The sequence below is a fragment of the Drosophila montana genome, unplaced genomic scaffold (assembly GCF_035044405.1).
Source record: "Drosophila montana isolate Dmon_TW-CO22-7 unplaced genomic scaffold, ASM3504440v1 contig_1083_1, whole genome shotgun sequence".
NCBI lineage: Eukaryota > Metazoa > Arthropoda > Insecta > Diptera > Drosophilidae > Drosophila > Drosophila montana.
In genome coordinates this window covers 955809-981136 of record NW_026996074.1, presented here as the reverse complement: position 1 = coordinate 981136, position 25328 = coordinate 955809, and the positions used below count along the sequence as shown (strand labels likewise).

The 25328-nt window shown below is 38.1% G+C and overlaps 1 protein-coding gene across 5 annotated transcripts in view; it reads right to left on the bottom strand.

Moving 5' to 3' along the window:
* The window catches only part of LOC135432122 (serine-rich adhesin for platelets), a 28987-nt gene extending 7724 nt beyond the window's left edge, over positions 1–21263 (bottom strand). For 3 of the 5 annotated variants that reach the window (XR_010436896.1, XR_010436897.1, XM_064687656.1), the window contains exons 1-8: positions 20596–21262; positions 10103–10240; positions 6708–7050; positions 5950–6641; positions 4986–5104; positions 4200–4911; positions 3763–4134; positions 652–3702 (exon numbers count right to left, since the gene is read on the bottom strand). Coding sequence is in view for 2 of the 5 variants with exons in the window: in XM_064687656.1 (XP_064543726.1) it covers positions 652–3702; positions 3763–4134; positions 4200–4911; positions 4986–5104; positions 5950–6641; positions 6708–7050; positions 10103–10120 (5307 nt within the window). In the remaining 3 variants the exon portion in view is untranslated. Of the gene's footprint in view, positions 1–651; positions 3703–3762; positions 4135–4199; positions 4912–4985; positions 5105–5949; positions 6642–6707; positions 7051–10102; positions 10241–20595 lie in introns of all 5 variants that reach the window. The other 2 variants (XR_010436898.1, XM_064687739.1) reach the window with 2 other exon arrangements.
* Positions 21264–25328: the final 4065 nt, after the last annotated feature.

Genomic DNA, 25328 nt, shown 5'->3' with positions numbered 1-25328 from the left:
AGGCTTTTAGCATTTCATTTTCATAATTGTATATATAATGTATTGAATAATTAGGAAGACACTCGTTTTGTCGACCATTAATAAATAAATAAATAATAATAAATAAAATAATAATAGTAATTAATTAAAAAACAACAAAGAAATAGAAAATGGGTGGGTTGATAGTTAAAATCAATAATAATTAAAATTTGTTTCTTTGTTGGCTTTGTCAAGTAGCTTTGCTTTGAGTAGCGTAGAGGACCAAGCGTCGGCATACTGAGCACAAAATTTGGAGTTAAGGCCTCGAGAGGACGGAAGACAGAATATTCTTTTTATTATTGATTCCATAGATGCGTGGTAAAAATTTATCAGGCTTAAGCAAATCATACTTAACAATGATATTGAAACCAGTGTTTCAACGTTTGGGTAGCAAATAAGGCTCAAACAGGCAGAGGCTTTCATCAAAAGCGTCTAAAATTTGGTATTTTTCGTATGTTTACCAAATTCCACTAAATTATCTAGGTAATTATTGGAATAGTTGGTGTAATACTCAAAAATATAATTGGACAGGATTGAACACGTTGAAATACTTCCACGCAATATGAAGAACATAAAGCGATCGATCCTATAGACTAAAATATAAACATCATTTTGTGAGTTAGTAAAATTTACCTCGCTGGCAATTTTTCCAAAGTCCTTCCCGTGCTTCTCCAGGCCACGTAGAAAGTGTTCTAGCTCATAGGCAGTCCATTTCATTTGGAATGCGCTGGACTGCGTTTGCAACAAGGTGAGCACCGCCGCCGCTGAATTGCCTTTGGCCTCGAGCAACGTTTGAAGGGCTACCTCTTCGGAATGGCTACCCAAGGGTACGGCCGAAGATTTGCTGAGATCTATATAACGCATTAGTATCTTCTCGTCTATCTGTACGCTTGGATCCCAAAGTAGGTCTGCGCTCATTGTTTCCTTGGTGGATTCTTCTGGCGATTTGCAGGGTGGGATCTGCGCTTGATAAGTGGAACCAAGATTCACCTTGGACTCATCGCAGAAATCAACTAAGCCCACAGGATCGCCAAAGTCATCGTCAAAGACGTCAAACATTCCTTGGCCGAGCTGTTTACGCACATTGCAATAGAGTCCAGTGCCTTTGCGATCTGGATTAAGAATTGGTGCGGGTGTGTAGTGGGTCCGCGAAGGCTTTCGTAGCTTTGAGCGATGCGGTGAAAGTGTTTGGAATTTAGAGAACTTGTGCACATCCTGTGCTCCATTTGAACGCAGGCGACGCTTTAATATGGAATTAGTTTGGTTGGACAGCGGCTGTAGATTGGAAACACTCGGTGTTGGAGTAACTACTGGTGTAGCTACTGCTGCGGGTAATGCGGCAAGCAAAGGTTTGCTGCAGTTATTTTTGATGCTGTCGCCGCAGGCAAAGAGCAGGCTAGCATCGAGTTCAGTTGTCTGACCGGCATTCGAGTTAAGCATCGAGGTAAATGCTTGTTTATCGTTGGATGTGCTGTTGCTGCCATAAAGTATTGGCTGCAGCAAACTATTCAGTGGCTGCAGCATCATCGTCTGCTGATTGGCATCTAGGTACTGTGTTTGACAGGACACGGGAGTAAAGTTGGTGAGCATAAAGTCTGTCTGTTGCTCCTGTTGTGGTTGTTCAGATTGAATTGCAGGTTGCTGTGCCAATTGCATTTGCTCTTGCTGCTGCTGGGATTGCTGTTTCTGCTGCTGTTGATGCTGATGTTGCTCTTGCTCTTGCTGTTGCTGCTGGGGCTGCAGTTGCAGTTGCTGTTGCAGTTGCTGTTGCAGTTGATGTTGATCGTAAAGTACAGTGGTAGATTGCAACTGCTCGATAGGTTGTGTGGTTGATGTCGTAGACGTTGTCGTGTGGACAACCTGTCGTTGCTGACCGAATTCCCTTGGTGAGGAGGACAAAAGCGGATCATCAGAATTTGGCATCATTTGGGATTGCAGGCCCAGCCCCGGTAAATAGTAAAGATCAATGATGTTCTCGCCCTGCTGCTCGCTAGTTAGCTGCAGTTGCATATTTTCGTCGGGCAGCACCTCACGTAGCACCTGTTTAACATCCTCTGCAGATCCAATGCCACTGGTGAAGAAGGATTCGGACAGAGGCGAGGTAGCATTTCGTGAGTCATTTAGGAACTCCTGATCCTCATCGAGAAATGAGAGATTCGTCTCAGCAAACTCCCGCAGGTCGCATTCGGCATCGTCCTCGGTGCTGTTTAAGAGATCTTCCACCTTAATGGATGGATCGAAGCTGCTTTCTTCCAGCACCGACTTGAGTTTGAGTATTTTCTCGTTGTCATTATCACTTAGCTGTTGCATGGAATCGCTCTCGTCTGTTTTAAAATAGACGTGTGAGAAGTCTGTTTTATCGCCAAAAAACGTGTGACTGGCATCCACAAACTGACCCGCAGCATCCTCTACGAAGGGTGAGGATTGAGCCACATTCTCGTGGCTGGAGGGTGGCGTCGGGTAGGCTAGTGGTGAATGCAACGGCGACGAGAGCACTCCTAGGGTGCTGCTTCCACGCATGTTGGCGATGGCCTGGATTTGAGAACTGTTCTGCATGATGATCTCCTTGGAATGAAATTGCTGAAAAGTGGGCAACGGTGTCGTTTTATTGAGGCTGCTGGCTGTGCTGTTGTGTATAGGATCAGGCTCCAGCTTGACCAGCTGTGTGTGAACATTATCGCCGGCCTCACTAAGCAGCGAAAAGTCCTCGGAATGTTCGCTTTTGTGCACCACGTCCTCGTCATCGTTGAGCAGTTCCATAGTATCCACCGTTTGCAGTAGCATTTCCGTGTCCGATACATTGTACACCTCAGCGTCGTCGAAGAGATCGGATGCATCCGCATCGCTAGTGTAAGTAACCGTGTAAACGCCCCCACCACCAGCTATGCTGCTTGCTTCTCCGACACCTATACGCTCCTGGCTGGGCGTAATGGTCAGGGAGAGGGGAGTCCCGTCAGGCAATGATATACTGCTCGCAGAACAAGCTGTATTGCTGTCGTTGGCTGTGAGGGCGTTGCTTGAAATTAACTTGCTTTTAGTGGACACCACGTGCACATCAGAAGGTATGATGACTGTGCGATTGTTGTTGGTGATAATCTGCCGACTAGCCTGGACACTGCTGCTAATGGTTGTGAGCTCTGAGCCGCCAACATTGCTTAAGATCAGATTTGTACTGTTTTGTGCCTGTAGCTGTGTTTTCTTAGAGGCCACGGCAATGCGCGTTCCACGCTTAAGTAACTCAATTAACGTCGAGTCCTTGGAATCCGCATTGCTAGTGACGCCACTGATGCTACCGCCGCCCTTAAGAGCCGTCAGTGCGCTCATGGTAGTTGTAGTTGGCACGTTGTTGGTGGTAATGGTAATAGTATTGGCACCACTGCCCAAATTAAGGGTTTTGGGATGTCTGTGACCTCCGCTGAAGATCTCAATACTTTGCGGCAGCCCAATCTGCTGTATACTTAGCCCAGAGCTGCTCTTGATAGTGGTAGCCGCAGGCAGCACCGCTGTAGTAGTACTGGTGCTGGTGGCTAGTGTCTGGCTCAGGCTGCTCGTGTTACTCTTCGGATTTAAGAAGCTCTCTAAGTCGCTTATGGAGCGGCGTAGGCTGGTGCTGTTGTTGCTACAGCCGCCAACACCTCCGTTGTTTGCGGTGCTGCTGGGTGGTGCAGGCACAACGAAGGCGCCCTGCGAGACAGGAGACGGCATTAATTTGAGTCGTTTTATCGGGGGCTTATGTCAAATCACCTTATTGATGTCCTTGCGCTTACTAATGATCTTCTCCTCGATAAGGGCACGCACACCTATGCTCGCAGTCTGCAAGGGCGGTGCGTTGGAGTCCTTTTTCTCGCTGCGCTTGGTTTCCGGATCCTTTTTGAAGTAACCGCCATGCAGACGCATGTGCCCATTGAGAGCGGGTATATTTTTGAACTTGCGGTGACATAGATTGCACTCAACTGGCTTGTCGATCTTAACAATATTGAGCAGGTGGGGATTAATAGCGGCCACTAGCTGCTGGTTCAATTCATCGTCCTTGACCTCGTCGGGTGAACTTGAAGCGGAGGCAACCATATCGGTACCATCCTCCACGGTTACGGTGACATTTTGCGCGTTATTAAGCTGAAAGTATGAACATCAAGTTATGGGTTAGAAGTCAATAAATCTTATGCTCAACCAATGCATACCAATTGCATGTTCCAGGTGCGTGGACGTGCCGAGACTGGCGCCGTCTCTGTATTGATCTTATAGGAGCTGACGCTGTTCGGCGAAGAGACCGTAACCTGGGCACTGGTTTGCTTCGTCTGTTGCATGATCTTGCTTATCAGATCGAGTTGCTCGCGCGTGAGACCATCGCCCTCTAAGGTTGCGCCATCGCTAAGCGTAATTGTGGGCGAACTATTCTGAACGGAGCTGCCGCTACCGCAAGATGTTGAGCATGATGAGGATGTTGACGTCGATGCAATTGAAGATGTAGAAGTGGTGGGCGACAGCAATGTGACTCCCGTTTTAATGGGCAAATTCATAGCCTTGATCTGTTCATCGGACAGCGCAATGCCAGTGGCAGCATCCACCACAGAGCTGCCTGTGGAAATGTAGGTGCGAATGCAAGTGGCCCCATCTGGCGAGCTGGCGTCCCCACTAGCTGTAGCCGGTGAAAGGCTTAGTGAGCTGTTGGCCACACCCACACCCACACTGCTGCTGCTGCTGCTGCTGCTTCCGCTGCCGCAGTTTGAGCTAGCTGTGGGCGAGAGTGAGTGGTTATTGAGCGTTGCCACGCCTCCATGGTGATTCTCTGAATGACGGCGGAGAGAGCGCGCATCGCAATATGATTTGCCGCAGCCATCTGCCTTACACTCGTAAGGCTTTTTGTTGCGATGCGTCATCATGTGTCCGTTTCTGGGGTGGAACAGGAAATTTTGATTGAGTAGGTTAGTAGATCAGTAGATCGACGGAGCGCTTCATTAACTTACAAGTGATCTTGCCGCTTGAATGCCTTCGAGCAGAGCGCACAAATATATTTCCGCTCGTCGCTGTGCGTCAGTTTGTGCTTGGCCAGTGCCGAAGCATTTCCAAAGATCTTGCTACAAATCTATAAAAAGTACACCAAAGCAAGTGAAATGTAATTAGCATCACACTCGGACCTCAGATGCCGTCTACATTACTGAAAGCTTTGCAGACGCCCCTATAGGCTATTTTAAAATTTTAATGAGCCACGTTGCGTATGCGTAATATAACATACGTAATTCGTAATACATAATTATGCTTGTGTTTATGAAATAAGCATAGCCACCGTCGCAAATTTCGACATGAACAGAACACCTTTTCCTAATACGGGCAATATTTTACATAATGAGAATATCGAAATATCAGAGTTAGTTGATCCGTAAGTTGATTTTATTGGTGTTAAATCGAGTACAGACTTAAGAATAGAATTACGAAACTTAACTAACCCCATTTAATATAATCCGTATAATATCTTGGTGGCAGAACCTAAATATTTTTGAAAACAAAACAGAAAATGATTTTATATTGAATTGACCCTGTTGGATGGGTATTATTAAAATGTTAAAAATAAAGTTCGAAATTTATCTAAAATTTAAAAAAAAGACAAGAATCTATTATCATTAAATAATTCTATTCAACAAACGCTTCTTCTAATTTAATGTCAAACGATCTGTTACGGCCATAATATTGTTTCGAGTTGCGCAATCTATCTTCTGAAGTGGTCATTCCGAATTGTGGTCTGGGAAAATATAGATTTTTGCGGTATGCCCATAACCAAGCTTTAAGCTTCTTAATAGAGCCTTAAGAAATTCCGTTTCTGCAGACGGGCGAACAGAATGACGGGCATTGCGCAAAACCAATATAACTTTTGCTTATTATGCGAACAGATTATACAAATTTGGCACTTGGTCAGTACAGTTATAAACGCACCTGACACTGCTGGGGTCCGTGACGAGTCGGTGAGGATAGTTTGGGTCGGCTCTTTCTGGGTGCGTTATCGACGGTGATAATGCCAATACCGGTGGCTGTGGTGTTCGTGGATGCTGCTGCAGTTACAATACCAGGATTATTTCGACCGTTGCTCTTGAAGCTTAAACTGAGACCGCTGCTGCTGTTGCTGTCGTTACTGCTGCTGTTGCTGCTGCTGTTGCTGCCAATGCTAATGCTACTGCCCACGGATGAAGCGTTGCTGAAGTTGCTGCTGTTGCTGCAGTTGCTATTATTATTGTGCTGACTGAGTAAACTGGCTGCGCTGCTGGTGCTGCTGTTGCTCATAATCTGTGCCAGCGTCGTGACATTGGTGGCCGTGTTGCTGCAGCTGCTGCTCCGTATCAGACAGTTCTTTATGTAGTTGGTCTTACTGCCGCCAATGCTGCTAATGGTTGTATTTGTGGATGCGCTTACAGTTTGCACGCTGATCTTGTTGCTGGCACTGCGTCGCGTTATCGTTATTTGATTGGGACCGTTCTGATGTACGCCAGAGCTCGTTGTTGCTAGGGTGTTGTTCAGAATTGTTGTTGAAGTGCTGCTGTTTCTTCTGCTGCTACCATTGATGTAGCTACTTCGCTTACTGTTGTTGCTATAGATGTTGGTATTGCTGCTAATTTGTTTGTTTTTAAGAGCTGAAAATGGCATGCAAAAATGTAGTAAATCGATTCAAGCATACAAGCGTACTAGTCCTGACTTACAGGCGGTCTGTATGGTGCCCAAGACATCTGCTAACATGTCCGGATCCGGATAGCCAATGGTCAACGCATTTTCCAACGCTGACGTTATTCCTGACGATGCCGAGAACGTTTCAAGCACTGTGACGCCATTCGCTTGGCTGCCTAATGACGATGTTGATATTGCATTTGTTGCTATTGTTGTTGCTGGTGCTGTTGTTGCCGTTGTCGTGCTGTCGGCTGCCTCCAAGGCATTCGCATCTCTTAGTTGCAATGTTACGGAACCCTCGCTGCCCACAGATGCGCTGCACATCAGCACGCGCGGTGCGCTGAGATTCGTCAATGGCAGGTGTATGCTCTTAGGTACCTACGGGCGGAAAAAACACAGAGGAGCAAAGGCTAAAAGCTGCTTAATTATGACTACACCTATGCTAATATACATTATTTATCTGTGTGCTTTACTGAATAAGAGAGATAATTGGAAAGAGGCAGAGCTACAAAAACAATATGCTGTCGTGTCCGTTCTAAAAGACTGCCAAAAACTAAGCGACAACAGAAGGCGTCTTCTGCGGCTGTCAGTCGGGTTTATTTTAGATTATTGATAATTCGCGGCAACTGTCACCTAATGAAAGACGCGACGCATAATTAATTGAATTTAAATGCATTTCGATTTGAATCACATGCCTCTTCATATTGTATTGTATAGTAAGCACGGAAGTCGAGCGTCCAACAATTGCAAACGTCCTCGTTGTAATATAAAATACTTAGACTTGTACGAATTTGTCTGCTCTTATAATATGCACAAAGCAATGTTGTATTTTAGGGGCAGCCTTTTGATATGTTTGATATGACAGCGCATGTATATATTCATTATAATTCAATAAAAACATGAGTCGATATTCTGAGCTAGATCGAGTTTACTGGGTCATATTTACATGCATATTTGCCAAATGGACAACAGTAGACGTGTGTGGCAATTAAAGCTTTATAGGCCAGAACGAATGCCCAATTAATGAGGCTTGCAACCAGCAAAACAAGAGCAAATAAACAAAAAAGTTGGGCATAAATATCCAGAAGTGTCTGTGACGATAGCCACAATAAAAACTAAAACGAAGACATTCGCATAAATTAGTTTCTCCGAGCACATACAATTTCGCATTGCATAAATAAACAAAATGTTTATTGTTTAGTTGTGCGCAAAGTGAACAGCGCAAAGAAAATGAAAAGTTACTCTGATCTGGTCACTGGCAATAGAGCCACAAGTGGCTAAGTGCCTAAGTGGCCAAATGCCCAAGTGGACTAGTGCCTGCCTCTGTGGGATAAGCAGCTCAGGGAGCGGCAGTTTTATATGTTGTGTTAATGCTTTGTTTATTTTAAAGTGCTTGAACATACAATGTATGGGCCAGGTGAGAGCTCTTTTTAATTGGTTTCGGGTTTAATCACTCATTTAATGCATGTTTTGGTAACTTTCGTACTTCCTTTCTTTATTCAGGGATATGACTGTTGAAATGAAGCAAATATGTACTTTATGTTAGCCTGCAGACGTGTGACAGAAAGAGCCCTTTCTCGTTAAATAAAATATTAAACAAATTCTTAGATTGACGCTAACTTTCCCTTAAAGAAAACAATTTTGATTTCCCTAGTCGAGTTTTTCCAACTAGCATATACTCTCTAAACAGTTTCGAATAGCTGTAACAAAAATGTGTAATTTATGATGTACATATGCACAAAATATACACATGTGCTCGGATGCACCAACAAGCACACGTTGCGAAATTCATCCTTGAATAACTTCTTTATTTTGTTTGTTTCATATTTACAAGGCATAAATGTGGCATTGAAATAAGCGCATAAGCCAAAAATCAAATGTATATCAATATAAAACTAATCAAATCCATTATCGACACGAGTTATCTAGTATACTCCGGAGATTATAGGAGCGACGAACACAACCATACATAATTAAACATATTTAACTTTCTGACAATTTCGCACAGTCAAATAAAAAAAGTTTATTAACTAATAAATTCATTTTTCATAGTGAGGGTTGACGGCAGCAGATGGACACCCGCTGTCCAAAGTGCTTTTATGTTTATGTGTGTGTGGGAGCTGTGTGAAATTGGGTATGTAATTGAATGGGTGTTACGCCATTTCTTAAGAAGATGTAGGGTATCTTGGACTAGATGTTCCAGCTTTTAATTACTTACAACAATGCAAGTTATTTATTCGCACAGTATGTTCGATTAATATTTATTATTGTTTAGCAGGGCTGAATTTTATGCGCATGGGATGACATAAAAAAAGAATCTCGGCTAACATGTCAGGCTGTCATATCACAGCGGGGGCAGCCATGAGAAAAACACCACACACCACCGAACATGACGGCACACCCAGTTGCGACATGTCGCGATGCCATCCTCACCTGCCCCACGGTGCATGCGTGTGATGCGAATGTATATATTTTTACAGCGTGATTCATATGTCAATCAACTGTCAATGTCACTCCAAAAAAAAAAAATAACGAAAAAAAAAAGTAAGACCTTCGACGGGTTGAAACTGGCGTCCATAATATAGGAGCAAGCAGTTCTGCTCTTCGCCGAAAAGCAGGGCAAGAATCATACGAATACGGAGGGTTGGATGTTGGGCTGATTATTTCGACGGCTTTTTACTGTGGAGCATTTGTCTTACTGGCGTCTTCTCCTGCCACACATATAATTTCGTACGTATAACATTCATATACATATTCATAACATTTTTGAGAATATGTCAACATAAAATTGAATACTTTAGGCGGCAATTTGTCATCGGGTTTTGCTTATTAGTAAAATAAGTTGAAACACATGTTCAGGCAAACCCTCTGGTTGCTGCCTAAGCCATCCACTGGAAAAGCCCAACGCTCGCGCAAAGGCAATGAATTCCTCGTCAACGACGCCGTCATCAATAAGCATGAGCCATTCATCAACCAAGTCCAAGTCGCAAGGCTGTTGGGCGTTTATGTTTTTTTTTTAAATTGAGAAATGTTTATGCATGCGCCTTTCAACTGTTGACTTACTTAGAAATGATATGTGTTGCAGCTTGTTCAATGTTTAGAACGTACTTAACACGGCAAATGCGTAATTTAATGAGTTTAATATTTGATTAGCTTTAATCTTAAATATTTTATTGATTTCGATGATTATTTATGCAGTGTGTGTTTGCGCGCTATCTTGGCGCATGCCTGATATTGCTCATACGCAATGTTGGCCAATTTGATTATATAAATAAATGCTATTTGTGCCATAGGCATAAATATGTGTATGTGTGTGTATGTCAGATCATACATATTGTGTATTATTTTTCGTGCCTTATGAATGATTGCACACAAACGGAGGTTTTATTGTAGCTTTTGTTGTTGTTGGCGTTGCTTTTCGCGTACTTACCGTATTTATGGCAGCCATCGTCGCACTTGACGCAGTTGATGTTCTTGTTGTTGGTGGTGGTGCTTGTTCTTATAGTTGTTATTGTTGTTGTTGTAGTAGTGGTGGTGGTGGTGATGATGGGGATACAAAATCAAAAATCTGCAAAAAGGTTTGTATGATAGAACATATACGTTTTCTGTTTTTTTTTTTTGTTTCACATTGTTCGCTGCGCGTTTTGCTTTGGCGACATCTAATTGAATTTAACAGAAAAGAAAAATCGAAAGAAGAATAAAAAAACCAACAAACCCATATTTGATGCAGAAAAATGTGCGCATAAAACCAAGAAAACATAAGATGATTGCTATAGAGAGGCAAAAAAAGAAATAAAGTAAATACATGCAAAGGGCCAAGGCGTACGAGAAGACGAAGGCTGACGAAACATATGAACAAAACATGGGAGTACAATCAAAATGTATGAAATATAGAGTACCTAAAAGAAATAGATGGAACTGGATAGTTGGTTTTTGAGATACGGGATGGTGCATTTGGCCACTGAACTCACTGATGACATACTGATTTAATGATTGGCTGACTGGCTGACAGAGTGACTGATTGATTGGCTAGCAGGTTGACGCATCTGTGACTGAGCATTGGAGCATTAACGTAAATTTAGGAAACTACTCATACCAATGTAAAAACCGTGACTGAGAAAATATCACCTTCTTTTTTGTGAAGCCTGTAAAAACGAATATTTTATATTTAATTATACCCTAAGCCCATTGAAAATTGGTAAAAAGGGTATAATGGTTTTGTGCAAATGTATGTAACAGGCAGAAGGAAGCATCTGCGACCTCATAAAGTATATATATTCTTGATCAGCATCAACAGCCGAGTGGATCTAGCCATGTCCGTCTGTTTGTCCGTTCGCCCGTATGTATGAACGTAAGGATCTTAGAACCTATAAGAACTAGAGAGCTATAAGAGCTAGTGCTGTAGGTCCTCCTAGTCCATGCGCAGCACGAGTTTGTTTCCGATAATCGATAACTTACTGCGATTCCAAGCAATCGATGAAATCGATTCCGAAATCCTGTTTTTTGAGCAAATTGGATAAATAATAAGAGCTAGAGTCACCAAACTTGACATGTTGCTTCTAGATTAGTATATATATATCAAGTATCTTTCATTTTATACCTATCCCCACCTCCCCGCTACCACCAAAAAGCTATAAATCATGTATGTAAACCAACTAGTATTGCCTACCTAATTTAGTCACATTTTAAATGCAATTGTCATTTAGAGAATACTCGAATATTTTATAGTACAATAAGATCTACTACTGAAAATTTCATCAAGATCGGTTAAGAAACACGAAAAAAAATGGATTTTGGCCTGCAAACACGTGCAGCAGCATGCTCAAATTCCAAGAATTTCTGTATACATGTGTGTGTGTGTGTGTGTGTAACACACATTCATGCACGTCTGCTTTGAATTCTATCAACAACATTGCAATTGCGAGTGTATTGTTTTCTTTGCTGCTATTTTAATTCGTTTTTTTCTTACCAAGACATAATTATTGGTGTGGCTATTGAGTAGAAGCGTCGGAAAATAGCGCGGTCATTGACGAGTTTTTTTGTTTTTGGCTGGTGTGGCTGCTGCGTAGAGGCGGCAGCAAGTAATGCGGTCAGTTGCGAGTTCGAACCCTGCCAAGGGAACTTTTTTTTTTTAATTTTATTTTTCTTTATTACTACTAAAGCAAACGAGCGCGTAGCGCGAGCTGCATTTGGTGTTCGAAGAATAGGGGTCAGGGTATCACCTAGTCGGGATCTCCCGACTAGAACCTCTTACTTGTTTTGTTTTGCTGGTGTGGCTGTTGAGAAGAGGCGGCAGCAATTAATGCGGCCAGTTGCGAGTTAGAACCCAGCCAAGGGAACGTTTTTTTTTATTACTACTGGTGTTGATATAAAAGGGGTCAGGGTATCCCCTAGTGGGGAGCTCCCGACAGGTACCTCTTACTTGTTTTCATTGTGTGCATTCGCCGACCCACCATTTACCTTGCTTCGTTTTCTGCCATCGGTTTAGACGCCGATGTCGAGTTCAACGTCGTCGACTCTGCTTTTCAATTTTGTTTTGTAATTTCTTAGTTTTCTTTGTCTCTCATTATTTATTTTTATATACAATAGTCTTTGTCTGTCTGTCCGTCTGCATGTTTTTGCTTGAGTTATTTTATTGCAAGTTCTACAGCTTTATTTTTATATTAAATCAACTATTTCCCTTCAAACCGACCCATGTATGTCGCAAAAGGAAAATAACGAGCTTGGGACATATATACACACAATCTAACATGAGTATCAAATGCATTTTTGTATGTATTGTTAATTAGGCATTCTACGATGATGTAGGATGTATAACATTACCTGTTTTAAATACAAATTGAACCATGGTACTTATTCGCAATAAGAACTTTCGATCTCTTAACTAAGCATTTCCTACATTTCGAAGCCATATCTTGAAGTTTAATTCTATTTCAAATATAACTTAGGTAAATTTTGATCAATTCCAACATATTTGTATTTAGAGAAATTCTAAAATCTGTTCACATGAAACTTGCATTTTTTATTTAAGTAACAATAAACAAAAAGGCTAAGGCCTGATCGTTCCATGGTTGGCACTGATATATATAATATTAAAAATGTCATCAGGTAATAGAACTTACATACTTTTGATTAAATTGATCAACTGCTAAATCATCTATGAAATCATGAAGAACTCTCTATCAAATTTTAAAAGCTAACACTTAAGAATGGCGTAATTTGTGATATATTGTCACGATTATGCGCCCATCTCCACGGTCGACAACCAGCCATGCAGACCCTTTTTGAAATACACAAACTCGGACAAAAATAAGCAGAACGATGTGGCGCACCCATAATGCAATAGACCAACATACAGACACAGATACAGATACAATGTGCAAAATGCTTTTGCTTTTCGAATAGCATGAAAATTTTAAACAGCTACGATAGAAGCCGAAAATGTGACGGCCAAGCCAAAGTATCTGAATGTCTCCTCGTGCGGTCGCCTGCTTTTTAATTAAAAGTATTTACAAGCATGCATCTGTACATATTATATACAAAGATTGCAAATACATATGTGTGCGCACAGCACATTGCACAGTGGTACACTGGCACAGTGTGTTACACTGGGTCGACGTCGTTGCCAGGACGGTAGTAAGGCGCAAACACGCGGAATGTTGTCGAGCGCGACGACAATTTGTTTCAGAAAATGCTTGGCAAGGGGCCCACTAAAACACACCAATAAAGTGTCCAAGGGGCGACACCGCAGCAGCATCAGCAGCAAGAGCTGAAAATTATACTTATCACAAACAAATGCAGTAAAGTAAAGGCGAAGTAAAGGCGGCAGCGCTAATCAATAAATACCATGATAACTCAGTTTTTGTATATGGATATGTACTGTATATATGCGCATAAATCTATATTCTTCTTTAATTGCTTGTTTGTATGATCTATACAGAGTCTTGCAGAGTCTTGTGTCCGGTCATAAAAAAATGTTATGCCAGTATAAATGTTTGTGTTATTCCTGTTATGTTTTTAAATATGTGTATTTATTCAGGTGAACACTTGAGCGAGCCACACAACAACTGCTACCTTATTCATTAGTAATATCAAAAGCAATACGCATACGCACCATAGGCCACAACAACAGCCGGTAGCTAAACTATGGACAAAATTAGACGGCAAGCTCAAATACACAGAGAAATGTACACACGTTTTCAATGTTAGGCCACATGCTAAAAATATATTTTGCAACCGTGTAAATGCCATAAAGAAAAAAATAATTCATATGGAGGAGGTCGGGTGGGCGGATGGCGGCGAGCATCTCTCATATCAAAATCCAATTAAAATCTTCCGCGTGCATTGAATTTAAGCAAATAAGCGCCAATCGAAACTGATAGACTTCTCTATATAGTATAGTTGTAGTTGTTTATTCGCTAGTTTGTATATGCATCAGTGAGGCATAAGCTGTCTATTTTATTTTCTAAATGGGCAATTTCCGACCTTTATTAATCATTCATTGCTTTAGAGGCAAAGAACAGTTATACGTGCACGTGTAGGGCCTGATATCTCAGCAGACCGCCTGTGATGTATAAATACATTCAAACTTATTTACAAATTGTTATCGAATGTTTTGTCTAATAGAAATGCCCTGCATACTTGGTGTGGGTTATGTGTGCTCTCTGCACATATTGCCTAAGTGGATCTCGAGAGCTGAAAGTAGCTTTATGCTACCAGAGAATTGGGTTAACAGTCTGTTGAGGCTGCAATAGGCGGCAGCTTTAGGATTTATTAAATCAGCTATCTCGCATTTGACTGTGTCATACCCTGAAATTTGTACAATTTGAACTTTGTATGAGCTCAAAGTAGAAAGTTTGAGAGCTAGCATGCCATATTAAAAATATATTCAAGGTACAATTTCCCATGCGTTTTTAATACAAATCCCCCAACACACACGCTAAACCTTTTGGATTTGTGGAAGTTTTACATGTTTATACCCTCAATTCATTGTAAAAAATAATGATTTTGTGCAAATGTATGTAACAGGAATAAGGAAGCATCTTCGACTCCATTAATTATATATACTTTTACTAAGCATTTATAGTCGATTGTAGCCATGTCGGTATCTCCTTCTTACCATATTTATGTACACATCGATCTTAGAACCTTTGAGAGGTCGAGTCACCAAATTTGACACGTAGCGTCTCGTATTGTATGCACAGATCAAGTATATTTCATATTTGAAAACTGTCAAATTGGAACCACACAGCAAATTAGCCACAATTTTAAGGCTGTTGTATATTTTGTAAATAATACTTTTTATAATTTATACTGCAGAAAATTTGATCAAGATCGGTAAAGAAGCATATAGGTTATAATAGAAAACGTGTGGTCATATTCGCAGTTAGGACCAAGCGCGAGAATTTCTGTATATATGTGCACACATACATACATTCATATGCGTTTGATATATTTCGAATGTTCTTAATAGATTTTCAACTGCGATTGTATTGTATACTGTGCTGTATGGGGCGAAGCGATTTATTTCGTTTGATTGATGGGGACGCCTACTCGAAACCATTATTATTTTAGCTTATTTATTTTTTTTTATATTAGTGTAAATAGGCTAAAAGGAGAAAAGTACGATGTATGCATTTCCAATTCAAATATCAACTATTTGTTAGTGTATTCGATGCTTTTTTAAAAAGTACCCTCAACTCTTTTGAAATCAGTAAAAATATTATAATAAATCAAATCTTTGTTAGCTTGCTCCACCCTTTACTTGTATTTCTTCATGCTGTCATAGTATTACACAGTTTTGGCGGAGCTAATTACATTTTTTTAGGTTTTTCGATACAATTTATGGAATAGAAGGAGCTTTAAAACTCAGTTTTTCGGAGGATTTTTCAACTTTTTTATAAGTGGGATGCTCTTGTCTTAAACAAGATTTAACAATATAATTTGGAGGTAAAATTTGGAAAAGACGTGCGCCACTAATTTAATTTTGTATATATAAACAACTCAGATCGAATGCATTCCTCCCCAGGGAATATCTCTTTGAATCAACTGATTCAATTTGCGAAAGACCATTTTCACAAAGCAACGAATCCTACTTGAAATTATAAAGCAGCTTTGACTTTGGGAAATATCGATTTTTAGGGGGGTTAAGGTGGGCGTGATCGAAGATCAATTTGAAGGTTTCCGGCAGTGTCTACCTGTACAATTTAGAATATTTAGCTCTGAAACTGTGGGGGATATAGATTTTCACTTTTCTCTCATAGTATCAAGTCTACAGCCCTACGCTACAGTCATAACGCCAAGAAAAATTACGTTATTCCGGACATTGGACATTGCACAAGCCCTTAACCGGTTGTAAGCAGAGTATAGTATCGATTTGGGGAGGTATTAGGAAAAAATTCTAGTACCGGAGAGCTTCGGGTAATAAAGGATATTTATTTTTTAAAAAATTAATGAAACACTCTGTATTTGAAGGAACATCACATTCAACTTCCATAGACAACAAAGTTATGAGAAAAATTAGTAAATAATTTTTAAGACAACAGTCGGCAGTCTTTCTTTCCCTACACAACTATGGGTAAAATTGTAAATATTTCTCGGATTTCCAAAAATAAAATCAACATGTTCTGCGCAGATCATAGCGTGAGGAATTGGGAATTTTAGCGCGCTGACAAGCAAAGTGCAAGCAATGAGCTATAGTCTCTATTGCTATATATATTTTATTTTTATTATATTTATATATATATAATACTAGCGGGTATAACCCGGCCTTGCCCGTGGCACGTATGTTATAAAATCAATGTTCTTAAAAAAATTTTAAATGATTTTGGCACAAAACGTCACCCACCAAATCTTTGACCTCCATTTCCACCAAGGAGAAATGGATTTTCCTAAAAGTGTGAAACAACCCTCAAATGAATTTGAACAAAGATCTTTGAAAATAAGTTTAAGGCCAATCGGATGGCAAACAAAAAAGTTACATACAAACGTTTTTCGCGATTTTTCCTTAAAGTCTTAAAGTGCACCTACATCACATAAGGTAAATACAGTGAAAATTACAGATTCCTAGCTCTTACGGTTTGGGCTGTGCGTTGATCACCAATCAGTCAGTCAGTCAGTCAGTCAGTCAGGACAAACAGTTGTATATATAGATATATATATGTATATATTATATATATATATATATATATTTGTATATATGTAAGGATAAGTAGCTGGCACAGTAAATACAAATTAATTTTTTTGTTGACTTTTGGTGCGTGATGAATGCAGCAAACCTGTTGGCAATAAAATCAAATCAAATTTAATACGCTCACCAAATAAACAACATTTGTCTCAACAATAGAAAACTGCACAAAAGCTGACTAATGCACCCAATAAATAATCTTGAAAGATGGTGAAGGTAAAATTTTTGCGTAATGCAAATAAAATCTGCTACTTGGACGTGGTTTGCATGACAAACGAATCTGCTTAGGGTTGACACGGATGCTATTAAAGCTGATGATCATGATGATGTTGATGGTGACTGAAAAACAAAACTGCAGGCATAAATAACAACCCAGACGCCTGAAGCAGGGGAGGCGACCAAGGCGCACACACAGTGGAGCAAATCAAATGTTTTAATTAAATAAAGATGCACACACTTAGTGTTCATAATCATCGAGCGCCTGCCATAGTAAAAGGCACGTATGGGTAAGACAGGACAGAGACGCACAAAACTGTAACGCCGGCCAGCCAAGCAAAAATCTTGGCCAACGCGATAGACACGCCTTGTAAGTCACAGACGACAACGAAAACGACAACGACAACGACAATGGCTGCACTCTTGCCAAATGCATAAACCAAACAAAAAAAAATGCAAAAAAAAAAAAGATACAACCAAAATCGACCAAAAACCCATGCAGAAGTGTGCATTATTCATTGCAAGAAATGTCGAAATAAAACGCCAAGTTTGCAATACAAAACATTACATGTGCTCATCATTAGAAGGCACAGATAGAAGGCGCATACGGATACCGATATAGAAACAGATACATACATGCACACATATTATACAGGCACATATATATATATATATATATATATATTGTATATATATATATATATATATTTATATTTGAATACTATCGGAGGCTGGGGATGGCTTCGGATTTTCATCCACGTTTCATCTATTGTTCGGCATTGTTGTACTCGTTGCTGTGGCATAAGTTCCACTTCAAAAAACATAAAATACGCGCGCGTGTATTTTTAGCAATCCGTTCATTTGATTTACGATTTCATTAAATCAGCTAATGGATATGATCCTCGCCTCGCCAGCAGCAGCGAACAAATAAAAGAGGCAACCTCCGCTGATCAGCGTTCATCTCTCTTTCTCTCCCTCACACTCTCTCTCTCTCTCTCTCTCTCTCTCTCTTTCTACCTCTCTCTCTCTCTTCCTCTGTCTTCCTCGCTCATCCGGGCACATCGTGTCGACCACTGCAGGCGACCACCTGTCGTTGTCTATATGAGCCGCCGGCCGCCAGACGCCTACCAATTATGTATTATTACGGCAGGGCCCATGGCAAACTTGCAATTTGGTCAGACCCTAACCAGTGGGGAATGGGTCTGGCCTAAGAATGCGGCAGAGACATAAGCCGAAGTCTATCCAAATTTTAATTATCCCAAAATACCAACATTGTAGTTTGCTGACACAATTCTATAAAGTCTCCTCGGGATTTTTTGTATAAATTATCTATTTTTTTTGTTTTTTTGCAATTAGCAACATATTACGAATTTACTTGTTTTGCTTATTTTTTTTGTTACATGAATCTAATGTAAAGGTTCCATATAATAAACTGAAGTTTATATAATATTTACATAAAAGCTCAAATCATAATTAATTTGAATAAAAATTGATTTGGACTACACTAACTAAACTGGTTATTGGTTGCTGTGACAAAACATTCTTTTCCCTTGATGCAAACAGCTAAAATTTGTCACTGGGGCAGCATTTTTTTCCTCAGCTGCCATATTTGAAATGATGTTGCCGCCACACGTGCCACATTTGTTCAAAATAAATTTGAGCGAAGAGCGAAGAGAAATTAATAGTTCATCAAGCAGCTAACGCTGACAGACAGACGACTGGCATCGTCATCCCGTCGAAATGCTAGACACAAAGCAAACAAACCAACTAAGGGATACGACTCGACATTTTTCCATTGCTCTACCCTGTATTTATTGCCGCATGTTTTACTATATTTTAGTTTTCATGTCGAATTTTCATAATTAATTATTTTGTTTGCTATTTGCCTTCTTTTTCTATACGCGAGTAATAAATAATTGCATTTCTAACATAACGTGACTTTTACTACCACATTCAGCAATAGATTAAAACAAATAGAATCTTTGAGTACTAAACTTCTTATATACTGCTTGATTTTCATCGGCTTCCTTTTTGGCAGCGTGTTGGATGCGATAAAAGAATTACCGCGTACGTGATATGCCAAAAAAAACCTAACCACGTAAAAATAAATAAGCAAAAATAAGAAATTCCATTTTTTCGGTGACGTCAATTGTCTATTATTTTGCTTTTGTCATAAATCTGACATATTCGTGAGAAAAAAATGTTAAATCAAATTCAAGGCTCTGAGCTTGAATATATTAATTTGAGACTTGGCAGTGAAAAACTGAAGACAAAATGTGTCTATTTCAACTAAGTGTGTCGGTTGAGCTATTCACAATTGAAATTTTCCGACTGCGCAATACTCTGTTTTCAATATAACGTCAGCACGAAACAGATAGGAAATTCCATCTGAATAATGATGCGTGGAAACGATAGGTTCATTTATCACAGCATTTAAATTAACGCTTAATCTGTTAAATCTGTTTTTGATATTGACTATTGCAAATTGCGAAGCAGTTGTTGTATAAGAAACAACTAACGTTTGACCTTTACACAAGCACCGAGTTCGTTGTCGAAAGAATTGACGGATAGAAAAACATTCCATAGACATTCCACAAACAATATTCATACTTTCACACTCTAGAATCAGAATATATTTTTTTTATGAATTCATCGGTCATCAGTCATCCATATAGATTTTAAAAAAAATGTTGTTTATTTTTATCTCGGTTAGAAAAGGAGTTCTGATTCTAATAATCGAAACACGTTGCACGTTCTACTTCTTGGTTATCTACCATAGACTTGATTTATTGGAGTAAGTTGAGACGAGGAAAGACTAATGGCGAAATTGTAAGAACATTTAGCAACATTTTTATTTTTACCATTTTTGGTTGCCTAATCATATTTTAGTATTGACACTTGTAGCCTTACGCCTGCGACCTGACATTCGAGACGAAAAGAACGAGAGAAAGAGAGAGAGAGAGGGAAAGACAGAGACAGACTTGATTCATATTATTATCGAAATATTTCATTTTTTTCATTTTACAATCTAAACGGGGAAGTACTTTTAGATGTATCATTTAAAATGATAAAGCGTCAAAAATAAGAAAATATCTTAAAAACAACTGAATCAGACACCATTCGGATTTTGTTATATGAATGTATCCACATGCTCAGCCACGATATTTAAGATTAGTATAAGTGGCCATCGTATTTATATGTTGGTGAATGAGGTATGTTACTGTGTGTATTTGTCTTTGTCAGCACTTCATTGAAATTGTTGTTAATACCATATAATATATGCATATACATACATATATAATATACATTTACATATATAACGCACACAGACATGGCAGTTTTTCAAAATACATTGCCGAAACAACAAGACATTATAGCATAGTATTACGCGCTGCAGATCGCACTTGTTATCATAGTCATATCATATCTCTTGTTAGTATTAGAGGAACATAAAAAGTGTCTTCAAAAAAAGTAGGAAAACAACCGAAAATGTGTTGGGATTGCATTCTATTTGCGCTTACCTCTCTATCGGGCAATGCATTTGCCTGGGTCGTGTCCCACAGTGCGTATGATGGATTTCCTAGATGTTGATTGACGTTGGCAACGACAACGACATCAGCAGCGACAATGACAACCACCGTCTAATCCACGGCTATTGATTTTTATGACGGAATATATCTAGCTGTATATAGAACAATTATATGAGTGTTTCCATGTCCCGCATCCACTTGATTTTCCTCGGCTCGTGCTAATGCAGAGGACGATGATGATGATGTTGTTGTTGCTGCTGCTCATGTGATTATTAATCTTGTTAATACTTTTCACTGATTTAGTTTATTTTTTCCTTTATGCTTTGCTTATTATGTGTGCTGCTGTCGTTTTTGGTTTTTGTTTGTTTTTCTTCTTTTTTTTTGTTTGTTTTATTTCACACGCGCGCGGAAAAGGTGGGCCAAACACAAGATGTCCATTTCTATGATTCTCGCTAGTTTAGCAAGAAACAAGCTTCGACTTGTTTTGTTATTGTACTCGCATTTAATGTGCAATATTATAAAGGTATACGTAAAAGCTAAAGTTATACCTCTGAACAATTATTATTTAAAAAGTGTTCGATTTAGTTTTAATTTATAATTTTTATATCGTTTCTTTGTAAAGAGGACGGCTTGACACACATTTTAAACTACATACATATTTAACAGCTACCTGTAGAAAAGAAAGAATGGAAAATTGATTTATGCCGGTTTCAAAACACACATTTGATTGGTTATATATTATATATTATTATATGTATTATATATTATATATTATATATTATATATTATATATTATATATTATATATTATATATTATATATTATATATTATATATTATATATTATATATTATATATTATATATTATATATTATATATTATATATTATATATTATATATTATATATTATATATTATATATTATATATTATATATTATATATTATATATTATATATTATATATTATATATTATATATTATATATTATATATTATATATTATATATTATATATTATATATTATATATTATATATTATATATTATATATTATATATTATATATTATATATTATATATTATATATTATATATTATATATTATATATTATATATTATATATTATATATTATATATTATATATTATATATTATATATTATATATTATATATTATATATTATATATTATATATTATATATTATATATTATATATTATATATTATATATTATATATTATATATATATATATATATATATATTATACACTAGCGGGTATAACCCGGCCTTGCCCGTGGCACGTATGTTATAAAATCAATGTTCTCAAGCAAATTTGAAATGATTTTGAAACTGATCGGACGGTAAACAAATAACTTACATACAAACATTTTCCGCCAATTTACCACTGTTGCGAGTGGAATTTCTCAAATCGCTGAAACACGTATTCATTACATTCTTATGTAGAGCTTTGAAAATAAGTTTGAAGCAAATCGGACACAATTTAAAACTTCGCACAAAAAATCTTTGAGTCGCATTCCACCCGAAAAAGTTTGGATTCTGCGAAAAGTGTGAAACACGTCTCAAAAGATTTTTCTTATAGAACTTTGGAAACGAATTTGAGCGCGAAACGTCACCCACCAAATCTTTGACCTCCATTTCCACCAAGGAGGAACGGATTTTTCGAAAAGTGTGAAACACCCCTCAAATGAATTTGAACAAAGATCTTTGAAAATAAGTTTGAGGCCGCTCCGATGGTAAACAAAAAAGTTACATACAAACGTTTTTCGCGATTTTTCCACACTTGCGGGTGGAATTTCCCGAAACCCCGTCTTAACGTGCACCTACATCACATAAGGTAGCTACAGTGAAAATTTCAGCTTCCTAGCTCTTACGGTTTGGGCTGTGCGTTGATCACCAATCAGTCAGTCAGTCAGTCAGTCAGTCAGTCAGTCAGGACAAACAGTTTATATATAGAGATTATATATTATATATTATATATTATATATTATATATTATATATTATATATTATATATTATATATTATATATTATATATTATATATTATATATTATATATTATATATTATATATTATATATTATATATTATATATTATATATTATATATTATATATTATATATTATATATTATATATTATATATTATATATTATATATTATATATTATATATTATATATTATATATTATATATTATATATTATATATTATATATTATATATTATATATTATATATTATATATTATATATTATATATTATATATTATATATTATATATTATATATTATATATTATATATTATATATTATATATTATATATTATATATTATATATTATATATTATATATTATATATTATATATTATATATTATATATTATATATTATATATTATATATTATATATTATATATTATATATTATATATTATATATTATATAATTACTTTGCTTCATTAAACAGTTTTGAATTTTCTTTTAGTGCTTCCGCCTGGCGCGTTTAAACTTCACTGCATTCTTCGTTGTTATAAAATAAAACTCATTTTAACGCTTGGCTAACAACTACGGGTCAGCTGCAACAACAAACTGACCAAGAAGTTGTTTTGCAAAAGAAAATTGAAGAAAGTATTTGCTTCAAGCTATATTCTCTTTGGAAAAGAAGAAGCTTAGCAAAAAAACTGGGGAAATTACTTAAGTTTTCAATGCGTTTTACTCAATTTGACTTTAGGTCGTTGTTAAAATTTGCGCAAAGCTTATGGTTGCTGAACCCAAAAGCGCCCTAAAAGTGTTCAGCTCCCTTTCGAGGCAGCCTCTTGTCCCTCCCATTGCAGATGTTCTTGTTATCGTCGTTCTTTTATTAAATATAACGCTGGCTGTAGAAGAAGTCAAAATAAATCGATAAATGGTTGCTACATAAAACAGCACACAGTCACAGACACATGTACAGATGCAGACACACAGCTAACAACAGCAGCAACTACAAATACACAAACATCATCAGAAACAGCAAGAACCACAACAACAATAACAATATAAGCATCAACATCTAGCAATAAACAGCCTACGAACAACAACGACATAAAATGTTTTTCTCTGGCTCCTTGAATCGTCCTTTTGCCAGCATCCCCCGGCCAACCGCCACCAAATAGCAGGCAGCATCTCTGCCAGCATCCTACCTCACACCACCAACTTTCTCATTCATGTACACAGGCCGAGCGGGAATGCCGAGTACCGTTCGTCGGTTCCGACGTTCATTTTGTTGTGTATATATGTATGTGTTTGTGCTTCTGTTCGTTTATACGCACGCCTGACTGTCTGCCATTTCGTTTTAAGGTACTTCGTGTGTGTGCATGTATGTGTGTTTGTGTGCCTGTGTGTGTGTATGCTTGTATTCGCGTTTGCATGTATCGGAGGCTGATGCCGTTTCTGTACTCCACATTACCACATTTGGCATCGTATGTTCTTCCGCGTAAGCAGGTACACACATACATACACTTGTATAAATATTTGTGGATGTACGCTTATGCGTGTGTGTATGCAACTCCTACATTTCTTGGGAAAAATCAATTAAAATTTAACGCACGTTCCGTACGCACTTTATGGGAATCTCTGTTGCTTCCTTTGCAACATCCACCTTATCCTGAAAAACGGTTTCGTTCTGCGGCTCTGCGAGGAGCGAGTTTAATTTGTTTCATTTGAATTTTAATTAAAAACTTTTACAGGTTCAATAACTCTCAAATGTACTAAAAACAATAGCAGCAACAAAATACGGAAAGCTCTGCTCCAAAGTGAAAATTAGCCTTGGCATCTGATTTTCATGTAACAGCTGTCTGCCAACTCTAAATTTGCTATTGTTGTTTGTTTGTTTGTAGGGCAGGGGAAAAGAGGGCATCTTCAAATTTTTACTCATATTGTCAGTAGATTAGGCCGAGAATTCACTTTTTTAAGCGGGGGCTTGTTCGCTAACTTTTTAATTGGCGGATAAGCCAACAAAAAGTGCACAGTATTATTTGGAATTATAGAGCTGTGACATACTTTTCTTGCTTGAGAAAAAGTGTGAAATATGCCCAGTTTTTTATACCCTGAACCCATTGAAAATGGGTGAACAGGGTATAATGTATTTGTGCAAATGTATGTAACAGACAGAAGGAAACAACTCCGACCCCATAAAGTATATATATTCTTGAGCAGCACCAATAGCCGAGTTGATCTAGCCATGTCCATCAGTCCGTCTGTCCGTATGTATGAACGCAAGGATCTCTGTTTGTTGTTTCCGATATTCGATAACTTGCCCCGTTTTCAAGTAATCGATAAAAATCGATATCGAAATCCTGTTTTTTGGGCAATTTCGGTAAATAATATGAGCTAGAGTTACCAAACTAGACATGTAGCTTCTAGAATAGTATATACATATATATCAAGTATCTTTCATTTTATACCTATGGCCTGTTGGAAGAAGAGGGTTCAGGGTATCCCTTAGTCGGGAGCTCCCGACTAGAACCTCTTACTTGTTTTTATATAGATTCTTGATCAGCAGTACAGCCCGAGTTGATCTAGCCGTGTCCGTCTGCCTGTCCGTCCGTCCGTTCGCATGAACGCAAGGATCTCAAAACCTATAATAGCTAAAGAATTGAAATTTGTTAAGTAGGTCCTTCTAGTGCCCGCGCAGTACGAGTGTGTCTCCGATATTCGATAACTTGCCCCGTTTCGATCGATAAAAATC